Source organism: Protopterus annectens, chromosome 9.part0 (genome assembly GCF_019279795.1).
Source record: "Protopterus annectens isolate FY-2018-M chromosome 9.part0, PAN1.0, whole genome shotgun sequence".
Classification (NCBI taxonomy): domain Eukaryota; kingdom Metazoa; phylum Chordata; order Ceratodontiformes; family Protopteridae; genus Protopterus; species Protopterus annectens.
Genome location: NC_056743.1, coordinates 202,969,267 through 202,992,253, shown reverse-complemented (window position 1 = coordinate 202,992,253; position 22,987 = coordinate 202,969,267). Strand labels below are relative to the sequence as shown.

At 39.0% G+C, this 22,987-nt stretch overlaps 1 protein-coding gene across 1 annotated transcript in view; it reads right to left on the bottom strand.

Annotated features, from left to right (window-relative positions):
• The window catches only part of NUP160 (nucleoporin 160), a 1,498,284-nt gene that overhangs the window by 1,452,422 nt on the left and 22,875 nt on the right, over window positions 1-22,987 (bottom strand). Inside the window, exons 2-3 of the mRNA XM_044082750.1 lie at window positions 3,612-3,720; window positions 2,137-2,347 (exon numbers count right to left, since the gene is read on the bottom strand). Coding sequence (XP_043938685.1) covers window positions 2,137-2,347; window positions 3,612-3,720 — 320 coding nt within the window. The remainder of the gene's footprint in view (window positions 1-2,136; window positions 2,348-3,611; window positions 3,721-22,987) is intronic.

Genomic DNA, 22,987 nt, shown 5'->3' with positions numbered 1-22,987 from the left:
TCAGTTTTCCTAAGAATGACTTTGAACAGCTTTAAGAACTTAAAAGCATCCCAAACTGGACCCTGGGTAGCACTGCCAAAATCAATTAAGTGTTACTTTGTCAATGGCCAAACAATGAACCTTTAAATTGCTTGCATAAACAAAAAGTAATAAAAACAGACTTGCCTTTCAAGTCTCCTAAATGAAAAGGATACAATTAAAAGAATGGGAATAAAGAAAAAAATGTAAATCCCCCCAAAATAGTACAATACATTAACGACCAACTCCAAATTACATCTCTGATATTAATTGCCAAGACTCACTGACAGTGACACTACAATACTTCTCATTATAATTCTCCAGTAAATAAAGTTTATAACGTCCTTACCTCTCTCCTCCACTCAACTCCATTAAGTTATTTTACTAGACTCTCAAGTCCTATGCCATTTAAAAATTCATTCAAAATCTTGATCAAATGTTAGAATTACTTCTCCTGGACACAATATTCTTGAGACCACAAAATCCCAAACATATAAACTGAAATGCATTCTAAAATGCACAGTCTAATAAGTAACATTCATACTACAGCAACAATTTTAACTAGATTAAGATTGCAGGAAAGTAACTTATTTCGCAAGGGTGAGAGACCCTCTATATTCACACATCCAACTACTGAACTCCAGGACTACACAATCACAGGCAGAAATATGGTTTTCCAGCAGAACAATATACTTTTCTTCACTAACCAAACACATTTCACTGTAGTCATGCGACACCACTTCTCATTATACCAATACGATACTTGCATAAATGAGTCTATATATTCTGAAGCACATAATTAGTAGTACTTTAATACCCAAAAGTAAAACACAATGTAGATCAATAATTATTTGTACATTTAAACTAGATTCCTTCACATAACCCGGTAAGAATAAAAAGGGCCCTTTACTGAAGTAGGTTTCTTAAAAAGATTTTAACTGTCACATGATGACTGCTTTTATTACTTTATTAAACAGGAGGCACATATTCCAATTTTACATATGAAACATTTCATTCACATAACTTACAGTGCTTTGCGTCTCGTTTGTCAGTACTGCAGTGTACACTGCCCCACACACAACTAAAATAAAGTACAAATTTGCAGAGGGATCATATCACTACACAAGCTTCATAAACGTGATCTGCATTTACTATTTTCTTTAGCGATAGTGTGCTGTTTGAGTATTGTACACCTAGCATTCACAATGCTACACTCTGTGTTTCAATAACATTTACATCTGTACACCACTACACTTCTCTAGAGAAGTTGTAAGCAAGTCAATTGGTCAATACAGAATTCTTGCATACTACATTTGTTGGCCCAATACTTCACTTTAGGTTTTAGCATTCATGAATGTTCCACAACCTCAAGACCCTCTCCTGAAGGCTTCCAGGTTTTAATCCTCAATGCAGGGAGAACTGATGGTATCACTTCAGGTTCATCATCTGTGCTTTGCTGGAAAACATGCCATCCAACCAAGAAGTAAATCAGAACAAATCAACAAGAAGTGAATCAGCTAGGAAAAATGGGAGGATGCATGTTATCCAAACATGGAGAAACTTCATTTTTAATTTCCATCCAGTACAAGTGTAATTCACAACTGCTTCTATTAAAGCAATTAATAGCCTTCCTCAAAGCAGATTAAAACACACACACAATTCATCCATCACTGTCAAGTTTAGTTATCACTGCTTGACTCTCAAACAAATGATGCAGTGCACAAGGCTTTCATGACCCTGGCAGATTCTAAATAAATATGCATCTCACCTTAATTCTGCTGCCTGCATTTCAGTGTACTGGGTCCACCACCAGCTGTCAGTTTTGCATGTTGCTATGCTGAGGCATACTTTTTAGGGACAGCCAAAACAAATTCAGTTTGGTTAAACAGGAAAGGACACAAGACTGCCCTAAATCTTCCTACAATTCAATTACATTAGCAAATGCACAGAAAGACCAGACCAGAGATGAATTTCTACAGTATTCACCTATGAAGTGAAACTAAGACAGCACCTGGACATTCCTTTAAAATGTACCAGTCTATAAAATGGTAGGCCTCACCATTCATTTGTGAAACAGTAACAAGTAAAACACTCAGAACAAGGCATTAGAATACTTACACTTCTATACATGCGGAAAGGATGGGGTAGCACCAGCCTGTGCACCGTCTGATTAGTTACAAAAAGGATAATCACATTATTTTGTGTCTCATAAATCCTTACACCTCCTGGCAGGATGTTACAGTTGACAACTTTCAGTTGGATGGCATTATAAAGGAGATGAACATCCAGAGATACTTCAAGCAGCTGCAGTGTGTCCCCTGATGTGGTCCTAGGAAAGTATAAAGTGAAAAGGAGTTACCTAGAATAGAACATCTAGAGGGATTGCAGAAAGCACACACATACCATATCCTAAACTTAGACCCTTGCCACGACCCCTTCTCATGCCAGATCAAGCACAGGTTTTCCAAAGCCAATCATCATTAGCCACTCTAAGACTGGTTCCACAACAAACCCTAGTAACTACTGGTGTATTAGACTCTCTAGCATCACCTGAAAAATCATGGCTATAGCTTAATCCAATTTAAATTATCAGTTAGTAACATTAAAATTACCAATCACCCTAATCAATTTGGCTTTTTTAATCTTTTAATTTCCTTGAAATTGTAATGAAAGCCATAGAAAATTGCCATTTTGTCCATACTGCCTATATGGATCTTGCTAAACCCATCAATAAGGATGCCCCATACTGGCACTACTAACAAACTCATTAGTCTAAACATAAACCCCTATATCACACATTGGGCTGCAAATCAGCTCTCCACTCTTAATGCACATACTAAGAGTTGGTGGTACCTTCTCATCTTGTTCATGCCATTAATCAAACACGGGTCTTCTAAGATGGAAACAAGGCTTTATTCTTCTATCCCTTGGGGACAGGTTAACATTTTAAAGTTGAATGTTATCCATAATTCACACCTCCCAATACCAGCACAAATCACATGGTGCAAAGTAGGAAACATTCACAATACAGTACTGTGGAAAAAAAAAAAAAAAATACTACAGGTAAGACATTATTAAATCCGTGAAACTGAAATAAAGCTGGTACTTAAGGATGGGACCCTTTTCTAAATTTGGAATTAAAAATCTCAAAGCAAGAGATACTCTATTATTAGGCACTCCTATTTCAGTTTATCGATGAAAGACATCATAAAAAATCCATATGGTCAAGGCCACATAAAAATCGACAATGCAGTTCAATCTGGGAAATAAGTAGACCACCATCAGCAAACAAGACAAAATAACATTTTTACCCCCACATGATGTAATTCGAGATCAACTGACAGACCCTTATGAAAAGAATCCATCTGTAAACTAGCAATTTTCTCATATAGCTACACTGTAAAAAAGTGGTTTTGTGGAACTGCTCAAAGGCTTGCTATAATGGACAAAAATGGATCATTCACCAAGTGATAAAACAAAGGCATATTTTAACTGTGTAGAAGAGACGACTAGATTGTGCCATTATATAATCTTCAGACATGGACTACAGGCATAATATGCCACAGGTCATCCATGTGACATGCAACACTTACCAGTGTATGATCCGGTTTCGGGTGCATGACAAAAGTTGGCTGCTCTGTTCATAGAAGAACCCCCCAGCTCCATCTGGATGCTTCAATCCTCCTGGAATAGGAGGAACACCTAAAAGTAAAGAAAAAAGTAAAACCACCATAGAACCAAAACAGAAATCAGTGACTTAACGTGGGGCTTGCCATCCTGCAAAAAAAAAAAAAAAAAAAAAAAAAATTGGTGTGTATTCATTCAAGTGTTTCAGGTTTTAGATTCCGTTTTGTGAGAGGCAATAGGAAGTCCATCAAAATTTCATTACGAACTTTGCCCTGGATAAAAAATATGGCTATTCCCTACAAGTTTAATATGTCAAGTACAGTTTCACTGCAGAATATGGAAAAAACTGATGCACAAAATTTTATAACTGCATGGTCCAAATATTGCCAATAATGCTATATATGTTTTGCTACACAGACTGAAGTAACTAATTACTCAGTCACCTCATAGAGTGGCCGAACTTTAATCCAAGGTGGATAGTTTAAAATAAAGATGTACCAGCACTCCAGAATTTGGCTCAGATATCTCTGAGCTTAAAAAAATGGACACGAAACTATTCAAAACAAATGTAAACTAGGAAGGCACAAACTTGACAGATTACTTATGCATCACCTCTGAATTAACTTTTTTTTCCAAACTTTACTTATACAGTATTTGTAATGCAAGATTAAAGACTGATTCTAAGCCCATGAGCAACAGCTCACGATTAACTGGCAAACACAAATAGTGAGACACTGAATGATTAGTACACTATCACTCTTGTGGTCATGACAATACTGAACCAAAAATGTTGCTGAGGCGACACTTTCATTTGATATTCACATTATCTTTCATTTGATATTCACATTATCTTTCACAAGAGTCCTCTAAACCAGAGTCTACTGTGAAATTCCTTTCTATACGGAGAAAAATCTTTCTACTGGAAGCTACCATTACTATAGTACAGCAAACTACCTGATGTAAAACTATGATCTCAAAATAAATTGCGAAGCTAGACTGTTATTTGCTGGGATAGGAAAACTTCCATTTTCTTGTGAAAATCACTCATGATTTGGATTAACATGCAAAGACATAGCTTTCTCATTTCATACCCTTAAACAGGCAGAAAATGAGCTTAAAGGTCTAGGTCTATTACAATCTTCTCCAGAAGTGAAAGGTGCTTTTTAAGTGCTGCTCATATTTCAAGTGTAATTTAGGAGTTGATTTGTATTCCATACTCATATGCTGGCAGAGACTATGGGATGGAGTTTGTTCAAGCCTAATGTGCACTTCACTGTAATTTAAAAACATGTTTTATATTGTGCTAGTTCAGTTGACAACACTGTTTAAGGTGATTAGCTCCATTAAATTCCATTAAATTCCAATATGATAACAGGCCATAGAACAACAATGCTATAACTGTACATTAGTTTTAAGCATTCCAACTGGATCAGACTGTTAAATTATGACCTAATGAATATGAAATGTAGTAAGTACTCTAGAAGTGATTCTTATGTCCTGCAACATTATCTGATGCGCATGATGTTACTCTGCATAGAATAACACCAATATTAAATGGCCTCTAGAAGTGATTCTTATGTCCTGCAACATTATCTGATGCGCATGATGTTACTCTGCATAGAATAATACCAATTTTAAATGGCAGTCAATATTCCAATCTTTAGGATCTCTAGGCAAATGTTAAGAAAGTATGCCATTCAATAAGAGTTTTGTTTATGGTAATGTTATCAGACAACGTATAGAAGACTTATGGAAGTATACGACAGCTCATCTCATCTTCCTAGGTGAAAAAGAAGCTGCTTTAAGTGCAGTATTTACATTCTTACTTCAAAACCGGTCTATAATGGTTAAAATATAATCAGAATGTTCAAGTTCTCCATGATAAGTTCATATGCGAGTACTAGTTTAATGACAGCAATGGCTTTTTTAAGCCTAATCATGTATTCCAAATCTCTGACAAATCCTGGTACCTTTAAGTATAAGCAATGTTTTTTGAGATGAAACATTTATAAACAGGGGCCAGGGAAATGAACCATTTACAGGCTGCCTATATCCATTAGACACAATGGCAACACCCAGATCTACTCAGAGTTACAGTACAACGACACGAAAATTACAGAACCAACTGATCCTGGCAGATAAGTTCAGTGCGGACTTTACCCACCCCCCTCACTCCCTAAAGGGCCCATATCTATACAGGAAGAATGCAGAGTCCCACTAATCACATCTATGCAGGTAAAAGCTGCAATCTCTAAAACCAAAAACACAGCACTCATGGGACCGGACAAAATCCCCGGCTGCGCTTTACACGAACTTCAGGATGAACTGGCTCCCCACCTAAGCACCGTGTTCAATCATAGATTCACGTCAGGCTTTGTGCCCACTGAATGGCGCACAGCAAGTTATCCCACTCCACAAAGGGGAGCCACCACTGATCCTGGGAACTATCACCCTATTAGCCTGGTCTGCAGGCCATGGAACTCAAAGACATTGGTAACCTCCAAACTCTGGACCCCATCCAGTTTGGGTTTGTGAAAGGCAGATCATGCCCCTCTGAACCTGATGGACTTCTTTGAGGCAGTCACAAAAGCCGTAGACCTCGCCAAGGCTTTCGACACCATCCCCCATTCTGGAATTATAGCTAAACTCACTAAACTAGGTATAAATCCCTACGTCACAAGATGGGCTGCCAACTGGTTCATTGACAAAACCCACACTGTAAATGTTGCAGACTCCAAATCTGACTTCAAACAAGTGACAAGTGGAGTACCACAGGGTTCAGTTCTGGGACCCCTCCTCTATCTACTTCTCTGAAGTACAAGCTTACACAGAAGACCTCTGGCTAACGAAGTTCGCAGATGACTGCAAACTAGGAGCCACAGCAGAGTCCCCAAATGTGAAAATCCTACAGAAGGGCCTCACTGAGACAGATGCCTGGTGTCAGAGGCATGGCCTCAAGCTCGATGCCATAAAGTGCACAGTCATCCCCTTTGGTAAAACCTCTGTACCTATGAACTACCACAAACGGCAATCTACTTAACACAGAATGTGTGATAAGAGACCTTGGGACCCAGGCGGACAGTAGTCTATCCTTTGTTAATCACAACGCCACAGTAGTCAGGAAATCCTTATATGTGGCACACCTTATCACAAAAGGGTTCTCATCCAGGAAAAAAAAAAAAAAAAAAAAAAGTGGTCATTGTTCCCCTCTACTCGGCACTCATTAGACCCATTATAGAGTACAATGCCCCTTTTGGAATGTACCGCACAATATATCTGCAGCAACTGGAAAGGCCACAGAAGTACCTCACACAAGAGAATTACTGGCCTCAAACAGATGCCCTAACACTGACCTTCTCAAAAAACTCCAGCTTTACTCTGTAGCTTATCACCTACTCCGAGGAGATCTCTGCCTAACATATAAAGCTAGGTTAAACCTAGACCTGTTGGACATGCTACAGCAAAAGAAATCCCAGCCCTTCCGAGCTACACGCTCTAGGGACCTAAACCTTGTCACCACAATAAACAGGACATGCTGGAGGGATAGATTCCTGTCCCAGAGACTTCCTATACTCTGGAACAAGCTACCTATCTAGGTCAAGCAAAGTTCCTCATTAGCACTCTTCAAGAAAAATCTTGATGAGTGGATGGGAAATAGGAAATACACCCCAGGGATCACTTCTGTGGCTCTGCTCAACAAGGGCACAGGAAATTAACTTTCTTGTGTAGCGTAAGCCAGGGAACCTTGTTGACTAGGCTTACTTAGGCCCTTGGGCTGATAACCTAGTACCAACCTAGTACCTACCTATAAACCTATGCCAAATCAGGGATGAATTTCCTGGAATAGCTAGCATTAGTTACTTTGGATAAATATGTGGCTTCAAAAAAAAAAAAAAAAAAGAATCTATAAATCTGTCACATACATTTCAAAAGCAATATTATTCTACAGAAAAAAATATTTCCATGCAAAGCAATGCAGACAATTATATGCAGCGTTACTTGCTCAATACATGATTTTTGTATTTAAGAAAGTTAATCTACAGAATGACTTAACCCATGCTTCAAAGGTTATTGCTAGCAGTATTACATAAGATTTTTTTTTCTCAAATGATTTTGCTACATAGAAATGCTGTCAGTTTCTGAAGGCTAAAATATAGATCATGCCACCCAATTTGTCTTTATCCTGTAAAGACAAGGCATCTGGCCCAGACACATTGCCTAAAGATGTTTACAAAAAACTTGAGATTTATCATCTCTTTCTGTTATGCATTTAATTCAGTTTATGACCATAACTGGCTATATCCCTGGCAACTAAAATGCTTTAACACTATCTTTGGCCAAACCAAAAAGATAGTCTAGAGACCAGGACAGTTATTGTACTGTCTTTATTAAACAGATTACAACTTATGTACTTCCACTGTTAATAAATATCTTTAAAGTAAGCTACAGATGCCTTCTAATTTGGACTAATACGTAGAAGGGATGAGCCTTCAAACGCAAATACATGTCCTCATGCTTTTAATGTGCAATCCTACACATTCCTAGATAACTCTGCTATAGCAGTAATCTCAGTAGATGTCTGCAAGTCTTACATTATACTGCAAAGACTTTGTTTTAGTTACCCAGTCACTTGTTCATTTCATTTTTCGTGTTTCATATTTCTTTATTTCAGTTAATGTGCATCATTCTGTGACAAAATGAATACATGTGCCAGGCAAGGGTGTCGCCTATTTTTTAGCTTTAAATCCATTTTTACTAGCTACACCAATAATTGAAGTAGATTACGTGCTGTTCAGTAGTTTATCATTGGTTGTCTTTGCAAACATTTTGTTTTGCCAACGATTACATAATGTGCATCATTCAACTGATGTTTTTTAAATAAAATAACTGTTTTCATTATAAAACGGTCATTATAAAACAGGGTATTTTATATACATTACAATCAAAAGTTTTACCATTTCATTTAACATTTAATATACCATACATTTCTTAGAGCTGATTTTCTTATTTTTGGGCTGGACTTTTAAGAATATTTTTGCATCAACTGAATTTCAGGTCTTCTAGGTAGAGAAGAATATCACTGCATTCATACATTTGAAAAAGGACCATCCCTAGACAATATGAACATACTAAGATGAAGCTTGAATGGACTTAGAAATTGCTTATCAATTCCCCAAATATAAAAAAGTTATGACAAATATAGGAAAGCTTAAAAAATGTACTGGTGGACCCCTGGCCCAATTCTCTGGGGACATTCTGATTGCTAGTAGAAAGCAGCAAAGATCCCAGGTACTTGAACATGAAAACACACACTCCCACACCTCAATTTTAGGGTAATTGTTTATAAATTCTGCAGTATTTTCTTTTTTTAATTTGGTTTTAAAACAAATTATAAAATAAAACTATTCACATAGTCCACTGCTGATCAAGTACATCAAAGGTAAACATATCAACAATTAATATTTTTCAAGGAAGTTTAAACCAAGATTTATATGAATGTGTAATACTAGAAGTTCTCAGCTTTATAGTATAAATATGTGAAATCTAACTTAAGAATTTTATAAATGTGTGACAAATATAGATTCATTTTTCATTGCATTAGTGCCGATACTTAAGAATTCCAATAATATGGGGAACAATTTCTTATCTAGGTTAAATATCTCATCTGTGTTCACAAAGTCTCTAAATATTTGTAAAATTAACCAATTCTCAGAGTCTTGATTATATTTGGACCTCAAATTTTCAAACAGTATATCAGTACCATTTAAGAATCGATGCAAGTAATTAATTCACTTTGCAGTTTCAATACTAGCATTTTGTTGAAGTTTACGTGTTTCTAAGCAGTCATTTGTGCATACAATTGGAAACATAGAACATATTAAGTGTTTAATACAATGGTTAGAAGGTATGAACTTTTGGAAAGAGGAAATGATATTTTAATAAGAAAATTTGAGAAGAGTGAGCAATTCAGTTTATGCAAAAATCTTTTAATAACCAGATAAATCTATTAGGGACTATCTGCGATATATATATATATATTTTTTAATTTACTAACAACATTTCTTGATGTATTTGTTTCCATTTTGAATCATAAGATGACTTTATCCTCAACCTTATAAACTTTTATAATTGTTGTAGCAGCATACAACTGAATATCAGGGAATCCTATATCACCGTTATCCCAACCCTTTCTGTGCCAAAGGAAACTCTTGGTTTATTAGGCTGTCAAAAAATTTAAGTACAACATTATCTATCTTCATCATAATTTTTTGGGTGGAGATGGTACTAAAGATTGTAAGACAAACAATATTTTAGGGAGAATTACCATCTTAATAAGCATTAACTGTTCTTCCATGGTAAAGAAGAATTGGTTCTAATTGGTGACTGAACTTAAAATTTTATCAACGACCTGTCCAAAGTTTGTTTGCATCACTTCTTTACTACGAGACATGGTTATACCATGTTATTTCATTTGACTGCTATTCCAATCATATTTTTGTATAATTTTTTTAAAATGTTTTATTAATTAATAATGTACTTGTTTTATTATGATTAAATCTTAATTTCTTGATTTCTTCAAAATGACTCCTAGAACTAATTAATATATTCTAATGAATTTTCTACATTTCCTATTGTTAGTAAAATATCTGAATCTTTAGTTTGAAATCATCTTCTTACTGGATCTAATACTATTAGCAAAATTGGCAAAATGTGCCATCGCTAATGCAAAAAGTAAAGGTGATAATGGGCAGCCTTCTTTTGTGCCTTTTCATAATTTAAAGGAATTAGAAAGCAAAGAACCTGGATCACACCTGTCATTCTTTTAATGAAAGTTTACATGCTATGTCTCCTTTGACAGTCTGCTTTATATGCAGTATTTTCAGTTACCTTTCTCACATTTTTGGTTGTTGTGTGTATGAAATTAAATGACTGATCTTTTGGTTTTAGAACCTTATAGAAACTAAGCAGTGATCATTACATATCAGATGACATGCATATTTTTGGCCAAGCATTCCAGCTACATATATTGACGAAAGCTGGGGCTTCTGTCTACATTCACTTCTAGCAAGACTAATGAGATTCCTTTAAATCAATTTCAGATACATCTTACTCAAAGACATTTTCTAACATACTCAAAATTGTTACATCAAAAGAAAGTTTACATCCATTTTGTTGTCCTTACACAAGTTGTAAGTATAAGACTCACCAGTTAAAAAGCTCTTACGTCTCACTATTTGAAGTATCTCAGACTAAGTACACAGTAACTTTAATGGAATAAAACATTTGGATGAAATATAACAAAGACATTTAAGCAATTTGAAGATTAAATTACATGATTTCAGGGTGAACTTAAACATATAATCTAAGACTTTCCACACTGTGTTCTTATAGTCTACAAAAAGTTTAATTACAGAAAATCCTAGATGGTGTAACCTAATTTGGTCATTTATGTTCTTGCCAAGAAATATACTAACTGCCCAAAACTGAAATACTTTTGGAAGAAAACTGGTACCACTAGATCAGTCACAAATCCCGAGTTATCCATGGACCCACTGGATTACAGGGTTTTATAAATAAACTTAGCTTTTCATTTTTGGCCACCTTGTCTACTACAAGGCTTACGTATGTCTGCAAATCAAGAGAGTGTATCAGCTAAATATTTCTACAAATTTGCTGGTGGGTCTTTTCCAAAAGACTATATTTTCAGGTTATTGTGAAGACGGCTGCAACAGGCATGGGAATATGTAGAATGTCATTACTGTGGCAGGAATTTGAAAAATGTTCTAACTATTAAGGATATTTTGTTACATAAAAAAGGCTGCAGCAAACCTGCAAAATAACTTTTATATGCTATAGAAAAGGCTGACAGACTGCTGACTCAGTGACCCCTTACTTCAAAACCTATCAAGTGGTGCAAGTCCATAAAACTCAGTAAATACTTGACCTGGTAAAGTATTTTGGGGAAAAGAAAAGAGACAGGCAAGTGAATGGTGGGAATAAGGTTAGTCACGCAAAACATGAAAGGAGGATTCATTTTTAGACACGGACTACAATTATGAAAGTAGCATAGGGGTTTGACAAAGAGCAACCATCTCAGAAATTCTTTTAGCAGATAACAGCCACCCAAAACGACGACTTTCAAGATAAGTATTGCCATTCAGCGGAGGCTGAAGGCTCAAATGAAGGTTATACCAGCTTCTCTAGCATAAAGGAGAAATCTCAGGGGGGGGGGGTGGACATTCTGATGGAAATGGGGGGGGGGGGTGGACATTCTGATGGAAATCTGATAAGGAAGGTGTTTTTTAGAAAGGCACGTTTTTACTGTATGCCATAGAAAAAAAAAAGTGCATCCTTTTCAGTGAAAGCAAACTCCACCATAATCTGGTAATTTCATCCAAAATAGAACGTTATGACTAAGGTGGAGTTTTTTAATAACCAACAGTAGACTACTACTGTTCAGAGTTTGAAGACCAAAATTAGAATTTTTCCATCCATCAGGACAGTGTTGCTGTTTTGAGAGTAATGCAAGACTTCTTGCAAATTAAAATACATATGTACAACTTTCTTACTGATGTGCGAGACCTAAGAAAATTAAACTTGTGGATTTTTTTTATGGCCAAAAAAAGAAATATTCAACAAAATGCACACTTGAAACAAAGTAAGAGAGGGTGATCAAGTTGAGTAAAAAAAAAAAAATCGACAGTAATCGATTAAGAAATATACTCATTTTAGCTATGGCTTCCAAAATCTGCCCTGAAAAGTTATTTGAAGGAATCAGTCTTTCAGTCTGGATAACTTCAAGATAAAAGATTTGCATATAAAATAGTGAAAGAACTAGGCAAAAACTTTCAGTTACTTTTCCATTGTAGGATGAAGGTCTTGGCATCTCAAATACAGCCAAGTTGTTTTCATAGTTTCATAGGTAAGTACTAGGCTATCTGCCAGAGGGCATCTATAAGCCTAGCCAGAATGTATTGGCTTTCGCCGCCCCCCTTAGATTAGTTCACTGTGCCTCGGTCCAGCAAAGCCACTGCAGTGATCCCCGGGGTATATTTTCGGTTACCCATCCACTCGTCAAGGTTTCTCTTTAAGAGTGTTCGTGAGGGGGCTCTGCCTAATGTAGATTGGAATCCTGTTCCAAAGCATGGGGAGTCTCGGACAGGAATCTATCCCTCCAGCACATCCTATTTATTGCTGTGGAGAGGTTTAAATCCCTAGAACGTGTGGCTCTTGGGGATTTTTTTTTTTTTTTAGTTGGAGCATGTCCATCAATTCTGGGTTTATCCATCCATGGAATTATAAACTAGCAAATACTGCCAGGGCAAAACGCACTGAAACTAGAGATGACATTTTTAACAAAGTACAAGAGACACTTGAACCGGAAATGAAGAAAGGGGATTTGGATTTTAGCAATAAAGGTGACTGCAAGAAGAGGTACAGAAATGAAACAAGAGGGGACTGGAATTTACTGGAGAAAATTAGGTAAGGATCCAATATAATGATTGCAAATAACTAGAGAAAAAAGTAATAAGTGTCATGGGCGTCAGAACCATAGAGCAAGGGGGGAGGCGCACCTCTCCACACTTTTGCAGATCCAGCAACTTACATGTGCAAACAGACCCGCACCCGGTCACGATCACAAACCATATACAAACTCTGAGATCTCACTACAGTGAGGAAACATTAAGAGAGTAAATTTCCTGATCCCCACTATAGTGCGATGTGCGAATGTGTGATCTGAGATTCTCCATTCAGCTGCAGTGAGCTGACATCAAGCCCCTCTCACCTTTCAGCAAAGCTTAGCTAAACTCGTGAACGCACTAATGGTAGCACAATCACTTCCCTAACAGATTAGCAACTGTTATTAATGGGGAGTTCAGAAAACATGCATCCTTGCAGTGTGAAATGTTAACACCTACTCAGCACAGATCCTCGTGGTGGCCAGCAGAGTAATCCAAGCTTCAGAGAGCTAAAAAAGCGACTTTACCTGATTTAAGTATATTTTTTGTGGCTTTCCACTTCTATTTATCTAGCAACTGTATTTCGCCTGCTTGCTGATACATTGTTATTGTTTTTCTGCATTTATTCTGTTATTGCACTTGAATTCTCAGTTTGTTACTTTTAAAATCTGTAATTGTTGCAAATTGTTTGTGTAGGCTGTGATAGCCGATTTATAGCATTTATAAGTGTCTACTGTATCTGTTTCTGCTTGTTTCTGAAAAAAAAAAAAAAAAAAAAATATCTCTTGTTTTCCCGCCTTACTGAGCTAGAGTAGTCCAGTTTCAGAGCTTGCTGATCCCTGGACTTTGTTTGCAGTTCCTGTTACTGATTCTTTGCCAAATTTGGAGGTAGGAAGTTCCCTTGCTTACCAGTGGGAGTGGGAAGCATTGAGCTGCCTGTTGGTCCAGTTTTGTGAGGTTTCAGCCAATAACTTGTAGTCTATTGGTCGTTTTGGGACAGTTCCTAGCTTCTTTCAGCCCCCTGATATAAAACAAGCTGAAAGCGCGTTTGCGCGATTTACCGCGGAGTTGCCACTGTTGCATACTAGGGCAGCGCCGGTTAAACAGGTTTAAACTATTCGGGCTACCTAAAGTCCACTCTTCAAATTTTCCCTTAAAACTACCTTCCTCGAACTATACTACTGATCTAATCAGCATATCCTACAACTAAAAAGATCATCTCTACCTGACTCCGAGTAGACTATTCTTTATCTGTTAAACCTAGCACTTGCTCCTACAGTACTTATTACCTTGATACAGCACTCTTGTTATAGATAGTACCCCAAAAAGGCAAACCCCATTTCTCGGTCACCCACATCCCCCAGAATCTCTTTTAAAGTTTTTTTGTCTATTCCTTCTAGCATGTCGAGGGATCAGTTGCTAGTGTCCTCTCCTGCTCAGCTGGTGAACCTGGGAATATTGAGGCAATGTTACAATTGCCTCATGTACACAGACAACCCTCTCCTCCTCCCACAAAACACAAATACATGCGAGAGATGCAACTATATGGCCAAACAGGAGGCTGAGCTCTCTCAACATAGGACTGGCAAGACCAGACAGGAGGAGAAGGTTACCACACACACTATAGACCCAGTCTCACATAGTACCATCACAACCTCAAATCATACACAAACACACAAAGACATACTCGGAGGCTCTGATCAAAAATCTACCAAAACAGCAGAGGCCACCAAAGCAGACACCCAAACAACTACCACCTCAGAACACAACACCTGCAACACATAGACCTCACAGTCAGAGTGTCAAACAGTCACAGCCCTTAAGGCCAAACACAATGCCAGACACACTTGTCATTGGTGACTCCATAGTCAGACACACTGACGTCCCGCTCCCCAGACTGAGTAAGGAGAGGGTTACAGTAAACTGCCTGTCGGGTGCTAGAATCCGCCACATAACGCAAGCACTCAGGTCTCTCAACAACAGCAGGTACAAATATGACTCAGTCATTGTCCACGCTGGTGTAAACGACCTGAGACGTACCTCCTTGGACTACATGAAGAGAGACATTGAGGAGCTCTCTGATTATGTAGCCCAGGCAGGTATGACCCTGACCTTGAGCAGTATCCTGCCTTCACCAAGAATGATGCCACAATACAGAGATAAGATGATCAGCTTTAACAATTGGCTTAAACTCTGGTGTCATTCAAGGGGGATCCAATGTCTGTCTGCCTGGGATGACATGCTGGACAAGCCACGCTGCTTCGCAAGGGACGGCTTGCACCTGTCACCCCTGGGATTCCGGATATTGGCAAAGGCTCTTGCCACCCCCATAGTGCCTTTTTAGGCAAGGCTCAAATTCTAAACCTACCACCCTAGAACACAAAAATGGAAAAAAACTAAGGGTAATGCTGCTCAATGCCAGAAGTCTCAATCTCAAAATGCACGCACTCTAGGCCCTTCTCAGTATGGAGAACATTGATGTCTGTGCTGTGACAGAAACCTGGTTCAAGGCTCCTGAGAGCACCCCAGCACTATCAGGTTTTACCTCATATCATGCGTTCTGGCCCCAAAATCCGGACAATACCAAGAAAGGAGGGGGGTATCCATATTCATCAAGGACACCCACACCTCAAGATTGGTGGCAACGCACGATGCATCGGAGACCATCCAGGTGCAATTAACCATAGGCAAGACTGCTCTGCAAATTGTAGCATGTTACAGGCCACCCTCACAAACTCAGGAACCTCACATGGCTTTCCTGAAAACACTGGAGGGGATAAATTATCTCCAAACACCATCATACTAGGTGACTTCAATTACCCTAATATAGACTGGGAACACTACTCAAGCCCAAACACCCTAGCCCAAAAGTTCCTGGAATTCATAAACTCAAATGCCATGGAACAACTAGTCACCATCCCCACAAGAGGAGAAAACATACTTGATCTCATCATCACGAACATGGGAGCACAATGTTCAACACCGGAAGTATACCCCTCACTGGTGAGATCAGATCACAAACTGATCTCGCTGGAGGTCCTCATCCCACCCCCACCTGAAATAAAAACGACCACAGTAAAGAACTTCTCGAAAGCCGACTTCACACTTCTAAAGACTAGTGTGGTCTCCTTTAAGGCCCCCGAGCCGGCGGAAAACAGTACCCAAGCCGCTGAATCACTTACAAATGCCTTCCACCAGCACCTACAGGACTGCATGGATAAGGCAATCCCAAGCAAAACAAAGACTCTTTGTACCAAAGGCAAGCGTCCAGTCTGGTGGACCCCAGCCATAAACAAACTCTACAACAAAAGGAGGAAGCTACTACAAGATAGAGCAAAATCCTTAAAAGGTAAGACACCTTTGATCACTACAAGTAAAAACTAAGAGCTCTCATAAAATCATCCAAAGCAAACTTTGAGAGAAAAATAGCTAAAGACTCAAAAGACAATCATAAGGCCTTCTTTAGCTATGTTAGAAATCTGGGAGGAAACTCCCAGATATGCTCAGAACTAGTTCAAAATGATGTGAAGATTACTGATCCTACAGACATTGCCAACATACTGGCTGACAGGTTCAGTGCAAACTTCTCCCCTCCCCAAAGGAGAGATATCTATACCAAGCGATTGCAGCCCCCAAACATCTCAACGCCCAAGTGAGAACTGCTCTCTCCAAAGCAAAAAACACAGCATCCATGGGACCTGATGGTGTCCCCGGCTGTGTGCTCCACGAACTCAACGAGGAATTAGACCCACAGTTAGGACAGCTGTTTAATCATAGTCTCACCTCTGGATACGTACCCAGGGAGTGGCGCACTGCGACAGTGGTCCCACTTCATAAAGGCGGTGCCTCCACCGACCCTGGAAACTACCAGCCCATTAGCTTGACAAGCCTTATCTGCAAAGCCATGGAGAGGATCATAATGGATCTCATAAATAAAGACATAGGGAATTTGCAGACTTTGGATCCAACCCAGTTTGGCTTTGCCAAAGGCAGATCATGCCTTTTAAACTTGGTTGACTTTTTCGAAACAGTCACCAAAGCCATTGATGAGGGAAAGGCAGTCCATACAGCCTACCTCGATCTGGCGAAAGCCTTCGATACAATACCCCACTCGGGTATCATTGAAAAACTCATCAGCTTAAATGTTAACCCATACATCACAAGATGGGTTGCAAACTGGCTGAGTGACAGAACCCACAGGGTCAGAGTTGCTGGCGCCATATCAGACTCAAAGCCTGTCACAAGTGGTGTCCCACAGGGCTCAGTCCTGGGCCCACTCTTTTGGCATCTACTTTTCCGAAGTACAAGCAAACACAGGAGGGTTATGGCTGACAAAGTTTGCAGATGACTGCAAACTGGGCGCCGTAGTCGAAAACACATCTGACACCGATATCCTTCAGAAGGGTCTCACAGAAACGGATAACTGGTGCCAGAGTCATGGCCTAAAGTTAAATGCCAAAAAATGCATAGTCATACCCTTCGGGAAAAACAAGGTTACCCCTAGCTACCATATAGGTGGCAATCCACTGAGCACAGAAGAAGTTATCAGGGACCTGGGGACCCAGGTTGACAGTAGCCTGTCATTCGACACCCATGTAGCTAAAGTAGTTAGGAAGACCTTCTACATTGCCCACCTTATCATGAAGGGATTCACATCTAGATCAAGGGAGGTCATAGTTTCCCTATACTCATCACTCAGACCAATGATTGAGTACAATGCCCCATTCGGAATGTATCTGACCCGACACTTGCAGCAGCTGGAGAGGCCACAAAAGTTCCTCACCAAAAGGATAAAGGGTCTCAAAAATCTGTCCTGTGCTGCCCGACTGAAAGAACTTCAGCTCGAGCAAGCGGTGACCTGTGCCTGACATACAAGGCCATGTCAAACCCAGATTTGATGAATATGCTTCACCTCAAAAAATCTAGATCCGTCAGAGCCACAAGGGCGGGAGACTTAAACCTCGACACGGCTATTAATAGGACGTGCTGGAGGGATAGATTCATCACCCAAAGACTCCCCATGCTGTGGAACAAAATCCCGGTATATGTGAGGCAGAGCACCTCGCTGGCCTTGTTCAAGAGAAATCTTGACCAATGGATGGGAGATCGCAGATGTACCCCAGGGATTACCTCAGTGTCACTGCTCGACAGAGGCACAGCAAAATAATAGGTATAGTTCCCCATACTAAAGGGGGGGCGTAAGCCACAAAACTATGGGCTAGGCTTGTAAATGCCCTCGGGCAGATAGCTTAGTATAAACCTATGAACCTATTAACACAAAATGGGGGGGGGGGCACACAAACCAGTATTTTACTAGAACAGTTAGCTAAATTCTTTATAATGAGCATCATTACTAGCAGAAAATTATTAATACAACTATCTGACAAAATGTGCCGAAGTCTTGATTCAATCTGACCATGCACATTCAGCCTCCTTAGCACTCAGGCAGATTTTACTTGTGATGACTGCCCCAGGGGGACAACTCATTTACCATCCTAGTGCCTTCTGACCAGTACAAGTGTGGCACAAGTTACAGGGGAGATGAGACCCTGACCCAGCATACCGGGCACAGTGCCAGTGGGGTACAGTCATACAAAGACAGTCTCAAGGGTCGTTGTTACTTTTTTGGATCTCACAAGGACTGTGCACTCAGCGCCGGTTGGTCATCTTTCACTTCGGATTTCAATCACTTACTTACTTGGATTTCGTGGATCCTGCTAAAACCATCACGCCAAAACATTTTATCAAGTTGGTTAAGGTACTAGGCCCGGGCATTTCCTTAAGTGTCTTCACCCATAGGAGCTGGAACCATTGAGCGAGGGAGAGGGACTGTCCCCCGTACTTTTACAAGACAAGATGGTCTTGTCTAGTCCCCGTGGCAGTGAAAAAACAAAGAGAGTTTTGTCTTTAACGAGGACCAGAAGATCCATGTGTGCATCTGCATCCGCAGATTACTTAGGAGTGAAATTTTGAACAGTCCGTGTTGTAGATTACTTAGGCGCACAGTTTTAAACTACCTACCTGAAAGGTAATGGTGTGTGCTTGGTTAGGAGAGTAGGCTGCTACTTCAGGGAGTTTCTGGTTTAGGAGAGTATTCTGCTTCAGGGATCATGTTTCTGGTTGGGGGGATTGTACTTCTGATATATGCTGTGGGGGGATTGTGTTTCACTTTCTGCTGGGGGGATTGAGTGTGTGTGTGTGTGTGTAGATGTTTCAGCTATATATGCTGCTGTAGGGACTGTGCGTGTAGATGTTTCAGCTATATATGCTGCTATAGGGATTGTGTGTGTACTTGCTTTTGATGTAGAAGGCTGTGGGTCCTACTCCCACAGTATGCAGGTGGATTACTGTACTGTGTTGTACTTTAAAAGGAAGGGATTCTGCAGTCCTGTGAATGCCCTCCTCTGGAGGAGTTCCATAGTAACTATGAACCGGTTATCAGTTTGCTATCCATTCCCTATTACAATATTACTAGCTTATGATTTTTTGATGTAACATAGGCAGTTTATTAAAGGGTAACAGGCACTTTATTTGTAGATGAAACAATGACATATAAAACTGCCTATTAGAAACCTCTTAATTAGTTACGGATCCCTTTATTGTAGAATTATTTAGATGACTTTACTCAGAGATTTTGCATATTTACGGATATTGGTGGATTGTAATGACAGAAGTTTGAACGGCCTTTTATGGTTGAAATTTTCTGAAATTGTTAGTTTTATCATTATTGGCTCATACATTTTGTTTCATTACTTAGAAGACTGTTCAAAACTACAAATTTAAAACATATTCTAACAAGTGGGGCTGTATTATACAAGGAATATAATTTAATTCAATCAGGAAGGTGAATCAAAGAACACATACATATATGCATGTCCCTAAAAATGTATGCAAGGAGCCTGAGATTTAAAAACAAACCAAAAGGTAAATGTAATCCTCCACTGGCCAGATGCATTTTCTTTGAATGCGAGTTTTAATGCAGTTTCAATGAATGTGAGTTTCAAGGGCAGAGAAGTTTACTACTCATGTAAAGTCTGTTTTCATTGCAAGACTGTATGGTTCGTTTATCAAATGGCTCAGAGTTTGTGCTATTTTATTTCAATTTCTGCAATCATTGTACAAGCAAATAAGAAAACAGCAAGCAGGCTGACAGGTTTGAACAGTGTTTATGGTAACTGAGGAGAAATAACCAAGTAATGGAACACTGAAGTGGCTGGAGAAGGGGCTGCTGCTAGAGCGGCAGGGGGTTACACACTATCCAGTCAAGTAAAACAAAGCTCATTCCTATCCATATTCAAATGCAACTTGGATCCAAGGATGGGTAATAGAAAATGTACTCCAGGATTGCCTCTCGTGCCACTAATGGATAGACTCAGTTCCTAAATGATGCATCCCTTACGTGGGTCCCCTCAAATTTTCTATGGTATGATCAGTTATTTTCACTAGGGCTAATGTACAGTTATCAGCCATGGGCTAGGTAAGACCAAACAGGAGATGTTAATTTAAGCACCAAAAGGGAAATTGGCGGAGCTTAAAATGTCCTCTAAGTGAACCTTTGTTGTGGTAGTAAATAGTTTTTAAAAAATTGCCATTTTTAGATCAGTAAGTGTCCCTCTCACCCTCTGTTCCATCCACCCCCCCCCCCCCAGTCTGCAACAGCTTCCGGCACCTATGATGGTGTGGGATGATGCAGAGAGGTCTGGACTGCAGCTTACAGGTTACCGTCCCTACTGTAGCTAAAAGAAGTACAGGCAAAGAGAAGAGAAATGAAAATGAAGTTTTAAATGTAATACCAGCTCTGGTTGAGTTCTAAGCGAGTCTAGAACAGAAGCTGCTGTTAAAAAAAAGATAATTAGTAGGACATATACAATATTGCGCAGTAACTGTAATAATCAGAGAAGATTAGAAAAAAAGATTGAAAACTGACTTTCAGTTCTATTCCCAGAGGGAGGCTATCTGTATGATTCATGAGTATGCAAACTCCAGGAGGTTTAAGACTTTTGCTTGGAAGGGTTTGAATAATCACTTTATACCGCAAGCATACTGGAGAAGTTTTTACTCGGGTGGACAGTAGACTAGTTTATCAAAAATGTTACGGAAGTTAATGGTTTTAGCTAAAGAAATAACTCTTGAGCTGTTACACAGGATCTGAATTGCCAAGGCACTGTTATAGCCCTTACCAAGTATAATGCTATTGGCAACCCCAAAAAAGCAATTACTAGACAATGAAAAGCAAAAAACTAATCCAGTTGTGATTGCCCTTTTAAAATATGAAGTACATACACAATTTTTAGAAATGGGAAGAAGCAAATTACATAGAAATGATGAAATCTGTGTAAACAATACATGCTGATTAATGTTCAGGAGGTGAAGTGAGGTTTAAGTGAAGACTGAAATTTAACTATTTATGCCACGTTAGAACGGATACGTGTTTAAAAGAAAGCATATGTATAATGCATGAAAAGAAGAAAAATGCCACTATGGTTTGTTACACACACACACACACATATATATATATCTATATATCTATATATATATATATATATATATATATATATATATATATATATATATATATATATATACACACATACATATACACACACACACACATATATATATATATATATATATATATATATATATATATATATATATATATATATATATATATACATATACATATACATATATACACATACATACATACATATACAGACACACATATATACACATACACACACACATTATATATATATATATATATATATGTGCGCGTGTGTGTGTGTGTCATTTCACCAAAAATTTCTGACACAGGTTCCAAATCGCCGAAAATAGTACTGACAGTGTATCTGCCCTTTTTCCCACTGTAGTGTGATCTTGGAATGAGAATATTAAAGAAAGGGGTGTGGGGGACGTAGCACCCCCTACCCAGTACAGTTTAATATGGTCTAGTATTGCTGTCTATTGAGCAGTCCCTATTAAAAGGGATAGTAAGTAGTTTATAACCTGAGTAGGTGGGGGGCTGTGCCCCTCACACCCCCCATTTTAATATTCTCACTCTGAGATAGCACTACAGTGGAGGAAAACAGCAGATACACTCTCAGTACTATTTTCGGTGATATGGACCCCATGTCAGAAAGTTTCAGCAAAATGTCATAGACTCATATATAGAGAGAGATGGGACTTAAGTGGAAATGTGTTGTGTGACTCAATATCAGATCACGACCACAAACATTTGAATGGAAGACTTCTAAAACTGACAACCGATACACTTGCCTTAATCACCATATCCAAGCTGGACATACTGACAATCATTTGCTAACTGGTAAAATAATTTAAAATTTTGAACAAATTTTTCTAATTTGTTAATTATCAGACTAACAAGAGTTTGGCAAAAATCTGTTCTGTAGTCATTCCTGTGTACTAAAGCCACGGTGGTGCAGCGGTAGCTTTGTTGCCTCACAGCAAGAGGTTCTCCCATTCGATTCTCGGCTGGAGCGCCTTCTGTGTGGAGTCTGCATGTCCTCCCCACGGTCAAGTGGCATTCGAAAGACAAGCATAGAATGGGCGTGCCTTCGTTGAAGTCTGGGCATCGAGCTGGCACCTCAGCACCCGTAAAAAATCTAATGCCAATAATTAGCGGACCAGAGCTACACTGTGGTGACCCCGAACCGGGAAAAGCCAAAAAAGTCATTCCTGTGTACTGCAGTACAAACAAAGGCAAAACATAATAGGGTATCTGACCATTCAAGAAAACAAGTCACAGTTGCTATGAGCCAGCAATTACAAAAACACAATGCAACTCCTTCTGACCTTCTCTGTACTTCTCCATCAACACTCTCAGAGTAAACATAGCATCTGAAAGCATGACAGGGTGC